The 15133-nt window shown below is 35.1% G+C and overlaps 1 protein-coding gene across 14 annotated transcripts; it reads left to right on the top strand.

Moving 5' to 3' along the window:
* Positions 1-3113: 3113 nt before the first annotated feature.
* LOC126725782 (pentatricopeptide repeat-containing protein At3g26782, mitochondrial-like) lies at positions 3114-13468 on the top strand. Of its 14 annotated transcripts, XR_007655588.1 has the most exons (7): positions 3114-3439; positions 3524-3567; positions 7705-7783; positions 8392-10601; positions 10707-10744; positions 11202-11255; positions 12853-13468. XR_007655588.1 is itself a non-coding variant. In XM_050430701.1 (5 exons), the coding sequence occupies exons 4-5, from the start codon at positions 7766-7768 to the stop codon at positions 10492-10494; spliced, it is 2121 nt and encodes a 706-aa protein (XP_050286658.1). In that variant the 5' UTR covers positions 3335-3439; positions 3524-3567; positions 6030-6074; positions 7705-7765; the 3' UTR covers positions 10495-10963. The 14 variants fall into 14 exon arrangements, 5 of the variants coding, with proteins under 5 accessions (XP_050286657.1, XP_050286659.1, XP_050286661.1 ...); XR_007655589.1 differs by lacking the exon at positions 10707-10744; XR_007655587.1 differs by lacking the exon at positions 12853-13468 and having other exon boundaries at positions 11202-12545.
* Positions 13469-15133: the final 1665 nt, after the last annotated feature.

The following is a 15133-nucleotide window of genomic DNA, read 5'->3' as shown; positions in this document are numbered from 1 at the left end:
ATTGAACACCAACCACTTTCCAATTGGGGTTTTTGTCAAACTTCTGCATAAACTTCTTTGCAACATAAGTTGAAGTCACTTGGCTGTGTTTGAAGGATCTAGGGCAAGTGCACTCCGGATTGAATGTTTTTATTTGGAATGTCAACTTTTCAGGTAGTTGAAATGCATAACACCTCCATCCACATTCATTGATACAATAAACTGATATCTTCTTCTTCTCATTCAGTTTGAACTTGATATTTACTGGCTTATTTATCGCATATTCCCTCAATGCCTCCCTAAATACTTTAGAGTTTGGAAACTTCATTCCTTTCCTTAACTCTGGCTTTCTCATGTCAGTTTGGACATTAAACTCAGGTTCTTTTGCAGCTGGTGCTGGCTGATCATCATCAGACCCTACTAGACTTTCCATGTCATCTTCAAGAGGTGGGTCAATCCATTCACCCTCTTCAAGAGGTGGGTCATTGTTAGCTGCAGTATTCCTATGTGGGGTTGCATACACATGTACATCCTCATGGGTAGATGGCCTATCATCTCCTTCAGAGGGCCTATGTGGGGCTGCATGTGTAGATGACCCATCATCTCCTTCAGAGGGCCTATATGGGGCTGCACGTGTAGATGACCCATCATCTACATTTCTAAAAACATCATCATCAAAATCTGGCCCCTCAAACCCTTCCTCTAACCAATCAATATCACCTCCTTCAGCATCCACATTACCTCCCTCATGCACCTCATGCACATCATCATCACTCTCACCCACCTCATGCACATCATCATCATTATTTGCTACTTCCTCATTACCAAATGGTTGTTCAACAGCAAGTGGCTCCTCACCACCCTCAACATATAGTGTTATCTTATCTGTAGGCCATGCAGCATGGATCTCACACATATAAACAACATCATCATCTTCATTTATAAGCCTTAACCCTTACTCCAAATTACCTCCAGGAATAAGATAATGATATCTACTTGTACTAAGTGCCCCCACATCACAACAAATATCTTGTATTTCAAAATAACTAAGTCTATTTGGGTCAACATTATCAACAAAAGAAGTACTACCTCCTAAATATACCAAATCTGGGTTCCACACAAACTGCCCACCATGATGAATCTCAAAATTGAATACTAAGTCAACCATCTGCATGTAAAACACAACAGAATAAATGAAGATGATAAAACTTATAAATGAAAGATGATCAAAGCCTTAAAGCATACATATAAAAATGAGGCATCTAGTTCTATTGTTAATAAAGACTCAATACCTATATGGATAAGAGTAGTAATAAGAGCAGCACCATTAGTTAACTGGTCGATTATTATCACAAACTTATTTCAAAACAGAATTGAGCAAACAAGAGAACTCAGAATGCAGTTGGACTTATTTTAAAAATGCATATATAACCATCCAGCTTATATCATAATTGACTGAATAATTATTTCAATAAAATCATGAGCATTATTCAACTTTTAAAGGGAATGGAGGGTTTTTAGTTCACTGGTCCATTAGTTCACTGGTCAAATTCATAATTAGTTCACTGGTCCATTAGACACTAACTATAACATGCTGTCCACAACAGACTCAACCAGTAACATTCTAATTAATCTGAAAATCAGAACCAATGATCAATTTGGTAACAGAAGCAGTAAATCAAACTGATTTCAAATTGACAGAAGCAGTAACCAATGATCAAACTGATTTCAATTTGGTAACATTCCACAAAAACAATTAAACAATACAAATCACGGCAGAGAGAAAGCCTACAACAGAACAATCATGAGCATGATCGGGTGAGGGAGAGGCGGGTAATACTAAACAGAACAATCATCAAACCCTACAACATACAAAAATGAGGAGCAACTGTAAAAACAAAATTGGGTTTCAGCTGGAAATTTCTCCGACTCTGTAAAAAAAAAAAGAAGGATTTTTAAAACCCACCACCGACACCGGCATTTTAAAACCCACCACCGGCATTTTAAAATCCACCGGCATTTTAAGACCCAATTTAGAACCCTAGATTTCAAAGATTAAAACGCAAAATCCTAATCTACTTGCAACGGCTGAACAGAACAGAGGCAATAATCTTGATCCTCCTCAAATCGGTTTGCATGCACGACCTCAAGCTTTCAAATCCCAGTCAAGTGAAGCGAAGCGCGATACCCAGGAGTGAGTCTTCCTGCCACAGCTGAACGGAGAAGCCGTCTTCGTCGGTTCGGTTTGCACGAACGATGGGAGTGAGTGAGTGAGTGAGTGAGTGATTTTGAGTGATTCTTGGGAGTGACACTCAGTGATTTTTGGTGAGCAAGAGTGACCGAATGGGAAATGGGAGTGACTTTTCAACTATTTCTTACGTTAACGGTGAAGGGGGAGTGAGTGAGTGATTTTGAGTGATTTTTGGGAGTGACACTGAGTGATTTTTTGTGAGTAAGCGGGATGAGAGTGACTGAGTAGTTTTTGGAAAAGAGACTGTTTTGATCTGGATGGGAGTGACTTTTGATCTATTTCCTATGTTAGAGTAACGGTAAGGGAGATGTGGGCACACGGTACATAGACGGAGATAATCACAGGTGGGCAAAGTGTCAAAATTCAAACCACGGGTAGACACTTAGAATTAGAGGTAAACCACAGGTGGGTAATGTGTAATTATCCCTTATATTTTTTAGAAATATGTGTGGATAAAAAAATGTGTAAAAAAATGTGTAATGTTGTTTAAAAACTAAAAACATATGTTTAAACACATGTACCAAATGGGTCCATAATATTTTCAATCAATTAAGGGTCCGTTTGGATAGAACTTATTTTGTTGAAATTGAAAACTGAAAATACTGTAGCAAAATAATTTTTGAATGTGTGAATAGTACCGTGAGACCCATTTTTAATGAAAAAGTTACTGAAAAGTGAGATTTGTAGGTCCTGTAAACAATACACGAACTCACTGATGTGCTGAAAAGGGTTGAAAAATCAAATAATACGGCTACTGTTCATGAAGAGTAGTTGCTTGTCTCCTGCATCGCGTGCCCAAAAAAAAAAAAAAAAAACGCAAGACTCAAAACGCCAGACACTAGACGTGTATCCAAACCCACACTAAATCATCCTAAACAAATTTATATAAAATAATTTACGCTTAAAATATTTAGACAAAGATAAAATATCTTCAGTCAATCAAATTAACTTAAACAAATTTACGTAAAATATGTTATGCTTAAAATTTTTGGAAAACATTTTACATTTGGTCAACAGCCCAATACTTATCACTCTCGCACTTTCGCGCTAAAATTCTCCCTCTCGAATATCTTTCCAAAAAAAAATCCAGCCACTCTCTCAGATTTCTCTAAAAAAAACCCAGCCACCTTCTCCCGCCAATCTCCAGCTCCAAGGCATCACCGGCCAGCTCCAACTTCCGCCGGCGCCGCCCATCGCCGGCAAAACCAGGTACTTTTCTGCCTTTTTAGATTAGATTTCTCCTTTTCTTTTCTTTTTTTTTTTCATCTCTAACCCTTCTCTGGTTTTTCTTAGGTTCGATTTCTACTCCTTGCTGGAAAAACAACTCAAAGTTTCAGGTTTTATTTTTGATGAATCATAATTTTTTACACATATTTGATTTCTTATCATTTTTCATAAGGGTTTTTCGGTGTTGATTTGGTTGTGTGAGATTTATTTATTTTTTTTGATGACTTTGACATTGGTTGTTTGATATGAGTTAGGGTTTATGATTTTCGGATTTGGGTTTTTTTTTGGGGGTTTTATTTATGTGTGGCATTATGATAATTTGTGATGAACTTATTGTATACTAGTTTATGATATATGTTTGAGATCCAAGATTCCTAGTTAGAATTTGAAGTAGCAGATCTGATATGAATTCAATGTTTGATTCCCTTTGAGGCCATGTTTGCACTTTGTCTCACAATGTATGTATTGATAGGAGTTCTCGTATACTTGGCCTATTCATTGGGAGCTGTGACTTTAACATAAGCAAAAAAAATGCTGATTAGAATCGTGGGACACAGGGACTCGATGATTGTTTAAAACAATTCCCCACAACCATGCTTAACTAATGGCCCTGAAGCACTGTATATTTGTATATGAGATCATAATCATGTTAATCAGTTTATGTAAAAAATACTAATAGTTCTTATCTTGGTCAATTATTTTTGTTTAGTTTTATTTATTTTCCAGAATGTATGAACAAGGGTGTGAAAACTATTGATTACATCAAAATAATGAATATGACAGCACCATTGTTCACTCCTGGGTAAATTCCAGCCGTTGTAATTGCTGGAATAATAGCAGCTACTGCTCTAGTCTTGTGGGACTTAGCACGCCATGCATAGGTTGTGTCATCACAAACATCGATATAGGCTGTCTAAGCAAAGATTGAAAACATTATCTGAGATAATGCAAAATGTGTGTGTGCAGGCAGTATGCTAATTTGTGATGAACTTATTGTATACTAGTTTATGATATATGTTTGAGATCCAAGATTCCTTGTTAGAATTTGAAGTAGCAGATCTGATATGAATTCAATGTTTGATTCCCTTTGAGGCCATGTTTGCACTTTTTCCTTGGATTAAAGGCTGTTGTTTATATTTTATACCAACCAAAGCATTAGCTAAAATAATCCAAAATAGGTCATATCAATCAGGTGGGTCTGAGTTAATCCACTGTTTATATTTTATACAACCATAATTATTGGTTAATTCGTTACTCCTTAGTTTAGGGCTACTTGACAATAAAGCAGCAGGGTCAGTTAGAGTATTTTTATACCTCAACTTGCTGAGTTATGAAGTTGGGAGAGTATTCTGATATATGTGTTTTGAGCTTTCATTTAATAATGGGGTGATTGTTAAATGAAAATACTAACAGATTCTCTCTCTCATCTTTACTGCTGCTTTATTAATTTTTGTGGGTTTGGTGATTTGTCACTTACCTTCTACAAAAGTAGTAGGAGGAAACCTTTATGGAGGGGCTTGTACCTGGAATGGAATGCCTTTGGCAAGCAACAATTATATTGAGTTGAATTCTGCTGGTTCATGGTCTATAGACTGTAGAGTTAGTATTGAATACTGTTATGGTGTAGGGGGTGAAGGTCGAAACTGGAATGGAATGAGTGAAGTAGTTTGACTTAAGGGTGGGAGTCAAAACTCAAAGGGATTTAACTTTTTCCTTCCGTCTTCTCTTATCTTACCAAAGCAGTAGGAATAAACATTGTTCCAGAGGCTACATGTATTGGAATTATGCCAAAGTGATGATTTTGCTAAGTTCATCACGCAGAATAGCAGCTGAACTCTACCACTTCCGCCTTTAATATAGGGAAATCGGGGTTTGGGTCTGATATAGAAAGGGCTAGAGACAATTGCAGTTTGCTAGTGGAAATTATCCAAAATCAAATTAAGAGTTTAATTGACTTATAATTTATTCACAGATCTGATTTAATATAATCTTTAGATTGATGAGAGAGAGAAAGATTAAAGGGGCAAGTCAGAGTAATAGAGAGATGGTAAGGAAATCATATGATAACCTGAGCTGTCAATTCTCAATAATCTATCTACCACATATAGTCAGTTACCTTGGAGGTTTATTGGACCAAATAGTCTTATTGAATTGAGTAGGGGCCAAAAGACTAGTTTTGGGGTACAATTGTGCATAATTCTTCTCTGACCAGCCCATTGCTACAGCATCAGTTGAGCTGAACTATTCATTTTTTATAATTAAAGAATTTATACAGCCAACTCCAATTTCTTATTGTTATACCACTCAAATAAAAAATGTGGCTGGAATTATGATGATGCAAGGATCTAATAGTTAATGGTCATTTTGTGGTCATTGTTTTGATTGTATGATACAACCTGATGCTAGCCTGAAACTTACACATTTTTGCCTAAATATATATATATATATATATTCATTGAAAAGTTAATTAGTGATATGCTTAATATAATTGTATGCTTGTCTCCTTGTTTTGGTCAATTGCTTATTGCACAAAATTTTGTGCACTAGCTAATTACACATTTTCTCTACACAGCTTTCTACAACAAAAGAAGTTTACAAGATGATTTACAAGCTTCAGGTAAAGCTCAAAGAAGTGGTACTATAAGTAGATTAACCTTTTTAACCATTGGTGATGTCTCAGTGCAATTTATCATAGTATCCCTTAAACGATCATAATCAATGTTATTCATTATTTTGAACTTGTATAAGTAGATTCAACCTTAGCCATTGGTGGTGATGTCTCAATACAATTTTAAAGTTTTACCAGTTTTTTTATTTCCATTTTACGTTGTGCCAAACATTGGAAAATATTTTACACAACATTTTCATATACACTGCCATACACTGTAAAATGAAAATATTTTCCTGCAAATATTTTACATGTAAAATATTTTACCTTTGCAAATATTTTACATCAAAACAAATGGAGTGAATAAGAAAAAAAAAGGAAAAGTTCAACCTTTGAATTTTCTTCTAGTTGTTTGTGTTTGTTTAAGTTATTTACATATGTTGCCCATGATTTGTGTTACTTTCCCTAGAAAAACAAAAAGAGGGGAAAAAGAGAAGAAATAAATGAATTATTAAAATTTGAATTTTGTTTGTATCCATTACTGGGAAGTCTAATTATTTCAATGTTTCTGTTAAATTTTATTTATTTATGTAGTTAATGAAATTAATGTGTTCTCATTTTTCAATTGTCTGCTTGTATGGAGTATTTTGTCTTGTTGGGGGGGTATTATCTTCAGCTTGCATGAAGAGTGGGAAGTAAAACATGGTTTCATGCTGATTTGTAGGGTGATGTGGTGCAAGAAGTTCTTGAGATGTTCATTATAACCTAATGTTGAGAATACATGTGTGAGTGAAGTCTCACATTGAACAAGAATAACAAGAGTGAATGATTAATGTAGCATAATTGGGCCCAAACTCAAAGGTGGTGTCCATATATGTTTGAGGCTTCCCAAGGTGTTATTTCCCCAATACCTAAGCTCCATGATGCATCGGAATGCATGGAGGTTTTTATTTATTTATTTTTTTTCACAATTTGATATATTTAAACTAATTAGTTTCTTCCCTGAAAATTTAAGTTGAGTGATAATTCTTAATCATGAGTTAGCTATAGTGCTACTAATTTGGACCAAGATATAAGTACTGACTCAAGTTTGGGAATTAGCCTCTCTAAAAGTTGAGGGTAAGGCTGCATACCAATCACCTCTTCTAGACTTGGCATAAGCAGGAGTGTTGTGCGCAGGGTATGACCTTTGAAAAAACTGAATACGAGGAGAGAAAAGAACTGGATTCCAATGACTTATGAAGTTGAAGAAAAAGAAGAAGCTAGAAAAGAGAATAATTTAAGCAATGAAATGATAGTGTAATAAGGATTTTAAAAATAAAAAGAATTCTAATAAGAAGGATTGCAACAAAAAAAGAATTTGTTTGTCTTTCATGTCATGTTTGGGTGTGATCTATATAGTTTATGAGGTTTGGTGCTAGTTCTGTTGTATTTACTAAAGTGCATAGGGCTTCCTTCTCAAAAAAGAAAAAGAAAAAAGAAGTGTATAGGGCTTAAAGTCATGTTTTTATGACAATAGAATTAGCTTACTCACCAATTAAAAGTGAATTGTGAGATAATTGATCAACTGCTTTCCTAAATTTGGGAGTGAGTGGTTACATATTTATTGTCTTAAATGTTTTTCTTCCTTTGTTTTTAGGGGATGTTTTGGCGTTAACATTGCTGATTTTCTGCATAGACCACCATTTCCAGAATTCTATATGCGAATTTGTGTAAAGGTATGGGAGGTTCTTGAGCACACTAATAGTAAAATTGCTCTTTTATGTATCTTTCTTATGCCAATAAGTCTCATGTTGTACATGAAGCCTATTAGTGAGCAGTTGTAAATTTACTAAGGCATATAATTCCCACATCTCTCACCAATCTATTATTATCATCATAGCATAAATGTTTTGGTAGATTGGATAAAATAGTCTGGGTTTTCGACAAGTGCATCCCTTAACACAGTTCTTTCAATTCCTTCTCTTGGGGCAGTGAAAGGATGAATAAGTCATACAGGAGTTGAGTAATTAATTAAAGTAGATAAAGTAATGAATTCAGAAAAAATTGATAGTAGTTCTGGAAAAACAAATGTAAACAAATGGTGCTTAATTGAAAGTCCCTAATACACAATTTGAATCTTGAACATGATCACTGAAAGAAAAGCAATGCTTGTTATTTTGTTAGCAAGCTTCATCGTCCTTCTAAAACCCTATTATTATCTTGTTCTCTTAAAGATAATTTTAAAGTGAAGATAATAAAACATAAATGAATATGATAGTCTTAATGCTGGAGAAATAACAGGAACATATAAATCATTGATCCTAAGGACCTTTTTTTTATGCAGAAGCTAGCTGCATTGAATCCTCCACACTGTCAGTTACGTTTTGTCTTCTACCATGCAGAAGCACAAACCAAGTTCCTTCTCCAACCAATTGAGCCGGACACGTGTGTCTCATTGATCAAGCAATGCAGGACCTTTCGATCTTTGCAATCTGTCCACACTTCCATGCTCAAATCACATCTTCACCTAAACCTCTTTTTTTCAACCAACCTCATTGCCCAATATGCCTCTCTAGGATCCATGTCTCATGCCTACACCCTTTTCTCAACCTTCCAATCCAATGATGTCTTCCTTTGGAATGTAATGATCCAAGGCTTTGTTGACAATGGCCTATATTACCGTTCCATGCTTCTGTACAGCCAAATGCGAGAACTGGGAATTCAACCTGACAATTTTACTTTTCCTTTTGTTCTCAAGGCATGTGGATGTGTTAAGGATGTCAAATTTGGGGTTATAGTTCATGGCAACGTGATGGAATTTGGCTATGTATCAGATGTTTATGTTGGTAATTCACTCATTTCCATGTATGGTAAGTGTGAGCATCTTGATACTTCTCGGCTAGTTTTTGACAAAATGCCCCAAAAAAATATAGTCTCTTGGAGTTCAATGATTGGTGCATATGCTCAAAATGGGCATTATGAAGAAGGAGTGTTGCTGTTCTCACAGATGTTGGGTGAAGGAATCAGACCAAACAGGGCTGTTATATTAAATGTTATGGCATGTGTAAATAGAGGAAATGAGGCTGATGATATATGTAGAGTTGTGATAGATAATGGACTTGATTTTGATCGATCTGTCCAAAATGCAGCAATGGTAATGTATGCACGATGTGGGAGAATTGACATTGCTCGAAGATTCTTTGATGGAATCCTTGAGAAGGATTTGGTGTCTTGGGCATCCATGATTGAAGCTTATGCTCAAGCTGATTTGTCTCTTGAAGCCTTAAAGCTCTTTAAACAGATGATATTACAAAGAATTTTACTTGATTCGGTGACCCTTTTGAGTGTGATTCATGCTTGTTCAAATTTAGCATCTTTCCAGCATGCACGCTGCGTTCATGGGATCATTACTCGTAGATTTTACAAAAACCAAATAGCACTTGAAACTTCTCTAATCGATCTCTATGTAAAATGTGGAAGTTTGGTATATGCTAGAAAATATTTTGATAAGATGCAGGAAAGAAATATAGTCTCATGGAGTACATTAATTTCAGGATATGGAATACATGGCAATGGTAGAGAAGCGCTCTACCTATTTGATCAGATGAAGTCCTCAATAAAGCCAGACCATGTTGCATTTTTGTCGGTCTTGTCTGCTTGCAGTCATGGTGGATTGATTGTCGAAGGATGGGAATGCTTCAATTCCATGAGTAGAGATTTTCAGGTTACACCAAGACCTGAACATTATGCCTGTATGGTTGACCTCTTGGGTCGAGCTGGTCGACTAAATGAAGCCCGTGATTTTATTGAGAGAATGCCTACAAGGCCAGATGCTGGTGTCTGGGGAGCCTTTCTTGGGGCATGTAGAATTCATTTAAATGTAGAACTAGCTGAAGTTGCTGCAAAATATTTATTTGAGTTAGATGCAGATAACCCTGGTCGGTATGTTCTCTTGTCCAATATTTACTCATCATCAGGCAAAAGAAATGATGCTGATAGGGTTAGAGCTCTAATGAAACGAAGAGGGGTGAGGAAAATTGCTGGCCATACAATTATAGAGATTGAAAACAAGGTCTATACTTTTGTGGCTGGGGATCAGTCAAACCCCCAAACTAGTTTGATCTATACAGAGTTGGAGAAGATGATAAATAGAATTCGAGAAGTTGGGTACATGCCTGATCTGAACTTTGTATTGCACGATGTGGAGGAAGAGATGAAGGAGAAGATGTTAAATGTGCATAGTGAGAAGCTGGCAATTGTTTTTGGGCTATTAAATACAAGACCTGATAGTGTCATTAGAATAAAGAAGAATCTTAGAGTTTGTGGGGACTGTCATACGGCTACCAAGTTTATCTCTAAGGTTACAGAAAGGGAAATCATTGTTAGAGATGCTCATCGATTTCACCATTTTAAGGAAGGAGCATGCTCTTGTGGAGATTATTGGTGATGATATTTCAGTCTGATTTCTAGTGAAGGATTTTTTTGTAATGAAGATGAGAAATGCTGCTAAGATTAGGCGAGAACTCAAACAAGCATGACCAATAAATATGTTAGGTAATTTTGAGAAAGCTCTCATCCCTCTTTTTGTTACATTCTTTAGGAAGCTTACCATTTTGAGCTCTCCTTCTTTTGAATAAAATACATTATTTTTCAAAACAGAAAAGAGAAAGCTCTCATCTTTCCTAGGATGCTGGCTGGTAAGGATTCTCCATGTTAAAGATGTGATGATGTAGGTTTAACATGACCACTTATTAAGAGATTTTTTTTCCGTGGGCTAACTAAAATAAATTTTTTTATACGTACTTCCATAAAAAGTTGCAAATTTGTTGGTATTATTATCAATTATTTTTTTATCTCCATTCATGCCAGGAGATGTTGGTCATGTTGGGATAATGCTTGATTGCCCTTGAGTTGAATTATAGATCTTTTGTATCTAACAACCTCAGTTTTAGAACAATATCTTATACGTATTCGTTATGTACTACAAGTCCCCCACTCCCCACCCCCCCCTCTCCCCCTCCTTTTAATTAATGTTATATAATATATGATTGCTCCTGTTGTTTCCCAATAATGTTTGGAATTGGAATAGTACATGTGGGTTCTTTAGACCTCCTTTTTGAGTCAGGACATTTAACACTTCTTACTATGTTGTAGGAGCAAGGTATAGACTGAAAAGAATTAAAAAAGGAAAAAAGGAGAAGAAGCAAGGTATAGACAAAAATGCAAGGCACCTGTCTTTTATCATGGATTTGTTCATAATCTCCATGATCTATTTTAAGCTCTTCTCAGAAAAAGGGGAAAGTGACCCCACTTGTTTAAACGGTTGTTTGAAATAAAAATTATCTTGTGAAATACTCCAGATGTTTTATTTAAGCCCGATCTATGTCTAAATAATAAAATTTTCTAGTGAATTATGCTGGATATTTTACCAAAAGCTTGATCTTTTAGGTGTGGTTTGGTATTGGGTGATTCTCTTGCATGTACTCAAGTCATCAAGGCCAACCTGGGTAGACTTTAAGGGAAAAGATCTAACTGCATAACTGAGTGGATTTCTTAGTTGAAACAGTCTAAATTAGAAAATTAAATTGATTAGGTATGGGCTGTATGGCTTGATATTTTCTTGAAATAGACTGAATTTGACCATTTGTTTTTGTAACTAAAAGCTTTGTAACTCAACTAGTACTTCTCGGTGTTTCCAATTCAGATGTCTAGGGTTCAAATACCCCCACCCCCAACTATTAAATTTTTTATGGGTCATGTTAACGGGATGCCCTTAGGGCAAATGTTAATAAATTATATTAGGAAAGTTTTTAAGACCACTTTCATGGGAAGTATAAAAAGTTGTCAAAAAAAATTAATTGCTTTATCATTTTTTCATAATATATTTCTAAAAATAGTTTCTAAACCAATGTTTTTAAGCCATTTGTTAACATTTCCCATTATTTATTCATTTTATAAACTGTCGGTTTAAGATACTATCCTGAAGGTCTCAGATAATTTTTTCCTTCTTAATAAGCTACTATATTGGAATATCAAAAATTTTTAGTTCAGCTTGCACAGGAACTGGTTCAGTGATGTGGTCCTAAACAAGATCATTTTTTTTCTTCCTGTTCCTAATGGAATTTCTGATACGTGAACTCATTCTTGTTTTGCTGAGGATCTATTACTGCAACTCTGTAATGTGAATCAATAATTCTATTATGCATCAGCCATATATAGCAGGTCTCAATGTGTACGAGATATTTCTTCCATGTGTGAAGGGAAGCCAGAATGGTCATTCCCTTGAAGACATTACGTGGAAATTATGTTGTTTAAAGAAGAATTAGGGGTCTGTTTAATTTATATATATTTCATATCTTTGAACAAGAAAATGTCAGGCATATGCCTTTTCTTACATGAAAGCTCGTCCATAAATCTTCGAGAAGTACTATTTTCATTGTTTATGTTCTTATTTTTAGGGTGCTTAAGAAATTGGAGTTTTGGTGTCCGTTTAGATCATGTCTGCGTTTTAGCCTTTTTGCCTTTTTTTTTTTTTTGACAAGTGCCTCTTGCGCTGTTCATGGGACATGAACAATGTATTAAAGCAAAGTTATACTGTTTTCAGCAGTGAACAATAACCTAGAAATTATTTTTTTTATTGTTTTCAGCAATAAGTTTTCAATTTTCAGCAAAATAAGCAGTATCCAAACACACATTTGATCTTTTTCAAATTGTGGCATGAACTTATAAGTCTAAGGTTGAAGTGATATCTAATTATCTGAATAATACCTTGCTACTCATCTCTTGTATTTGGGGTTTGAATCAGGTTGTGCTCCTCCAATTGATAGATCCTGGGGGAAAAAACACCCTCATCTTTGGGGGAGAAACTATATCCATTTTTGGGATTTTCTTGCTGAGAGCACCAAAGGAGTACTAGTAGTTCAAGCTTGAGCATACTGTAAAACAATTCTTTTATGGACACAACTTTTGTTACAATTTGTTGAGTGGTGGAGAATCACTTTTACATGAATCTACTACTCTTTTCCATCACCACCAACCATCCATCCCCACCACCAGATATAGAGGAGGAGGAGGATGAGGGCAGTGAAGAAGCCTATTCTCTCATACCAAATCCATTACAATGCTTCACAAAACTAATACATACTCTTCCAAGCAGACTTGATATACAACTCCTGGACCACTCTCTTCTCACCTATCTCTTGCTCTCTGTCCATTCTCCACGAGTCCTACAACCGAGCTGAGGAGACCAAAGACACTGGAATCCACAATCCACAAAGTCCCCTCCACCATCTGTACTTGACTAAGAAATTAAGAAAATCCTCTCAAAGAAACATGCATCTATACTTGACCACTTGTAGATACTTTTTGATTCAGAAAAAAAGACCCTAGCTATTATGATATATTGATTTTACCTTTCTCAATCTTATTTTTTTAGTTAGGATGAAGTTATCATTTCAACAACTTAAATTTGTATTTCTTGTCTACTAGGGAAGGCTCATTCAAGCAGGCCAAATTTGCTCCAAAAGGCTTTTCAAACGATAACTTAAAATATTTGGCATGTGTTTCATGCAACTAAGTATAATTCCCTTTAAAGAGCGATACGCATGTGGTACTGTCTGTGGTACCTTCAATTTTAATATTATCCATGTGTTCTGTCACCTATCTTTAACAAGTATTTTACAAAAAATAATAATAACCCCAAGAGATTCGTCTAATGGTTACCAAGGACCAATGAGAGTTTGGATTCAAAAATCTAAAGTCTTAGGTTGTAGGTTGTGTTTGAGATTTGATGAAAAGCTAACTTATTTTATTTTTTAACTTATTTTTCTCCTAAAATAAGTCCCATTGCACTGTTAGTGTTGGCCCGTGAATTGTGTAAAAAGCCAGCTTCATTTTTGTTCATATTATGGTATTTTTTTTTTGTCAAAATCTAAAAACTTCTTGTTATAATTACCATTAACATTATGGTATTTTTATGGTAACTCTAATTGATGATTTTGATAAAATATGTATCTTAATTATGATATAACAAACTTGATAGTAAATTATAGCTAAGCCAAAAAAAAATTAGTTATTATTATTATTGTTGTTGTTAAATATTTATTTTTCATGTTTGGAAGTCATTTTGCATATCCAAGCATTACAATAGGGTTAAAATTACACACAATTTGTTTTTTCTACAGTACTTCTAGCAAAAAAACAATCAGCTAGCTTTTAGCTTGTTTTTCTACAGTACTTTCAACAAAAAGTTTTTAGTTTTAACTAAATTAGTGGTTTCTAAATGGACCCTTAATTAGCATTTTGGGGTCACTCCATGTAACTATTTTATGTATATTGGGCAAAAGGACTACACATTCTTGAAGAAATTCTCGAAGAGTTTTGGATACCCACATTAGTCAGGGGTGGCTCCACTTGGAGTCTAGGGGGTTCAAATGAACCTCCTAAACTGTCCCCTTTTTTTTTTTTTTTTTTTTTTTTAATATTCAATATGTTGGGTAAATTTCAAGTTTAGTCCTTATCATTTTCGCTAAATGTCAATTTGTTCCCTAATGTTTCAAATGTGTGAATTTAGTTTCTAACCTTTTATTATTGGGTCAAATTGGTTCCTATTGTTAAGTGATGGATGAAAAATACTGACATGGCTAACAACCAAAATAAAAAATAATTTTTACGCCAAATCAGATTGTCACGTGTATGACTTACTAAGATTATTATTATTATTTTTATATATATAAAAAACCAGCTTAATAAAGGTTTCACATTGGGATCAAAATTCCTAAATCAATCACGCCCATGGCCCCATCCCCAATCTGCTACACGTTTTGGTTCAGAGAGGAGAATGTGAATCTTGAAAACACATTTAGTAGATATGCTCAAACAATGCCAGACAAGCTCACGCTTGGAGAGATTTAGGACATGAAAGAAGGGAATTGAGTTGCAAATGACTTCTTTGGATGGTTATGATCAGAGCCCTCTATTAAACTCTTTTATCTCCAACTCAAATGTTTGCCCTTATGGGATTTTTATCTACAAGGTATGGGTACTGTTGGTGTGGGTGAAACAGATTGGGTTTGGGAGTGTGATTG

This window comes from Quercus robur, chromosome 5, assembly GCF_932294415.1.
Source record: "Quercus robur chromosome 5, dhQueRobu3.1, whole genome shotgun sequence".
Classification (NCBI taxonomy): Eukaryota; Viridiplantae; Streptophyta; class Magnoliopsida; order Fagales; family Fagaceae; genus Quercus; species Quercus robur.
Note: the sequence above shows the minus strand (reverse complement) of the source record. Positions and strands in the feature narration are given on the sequence as shown.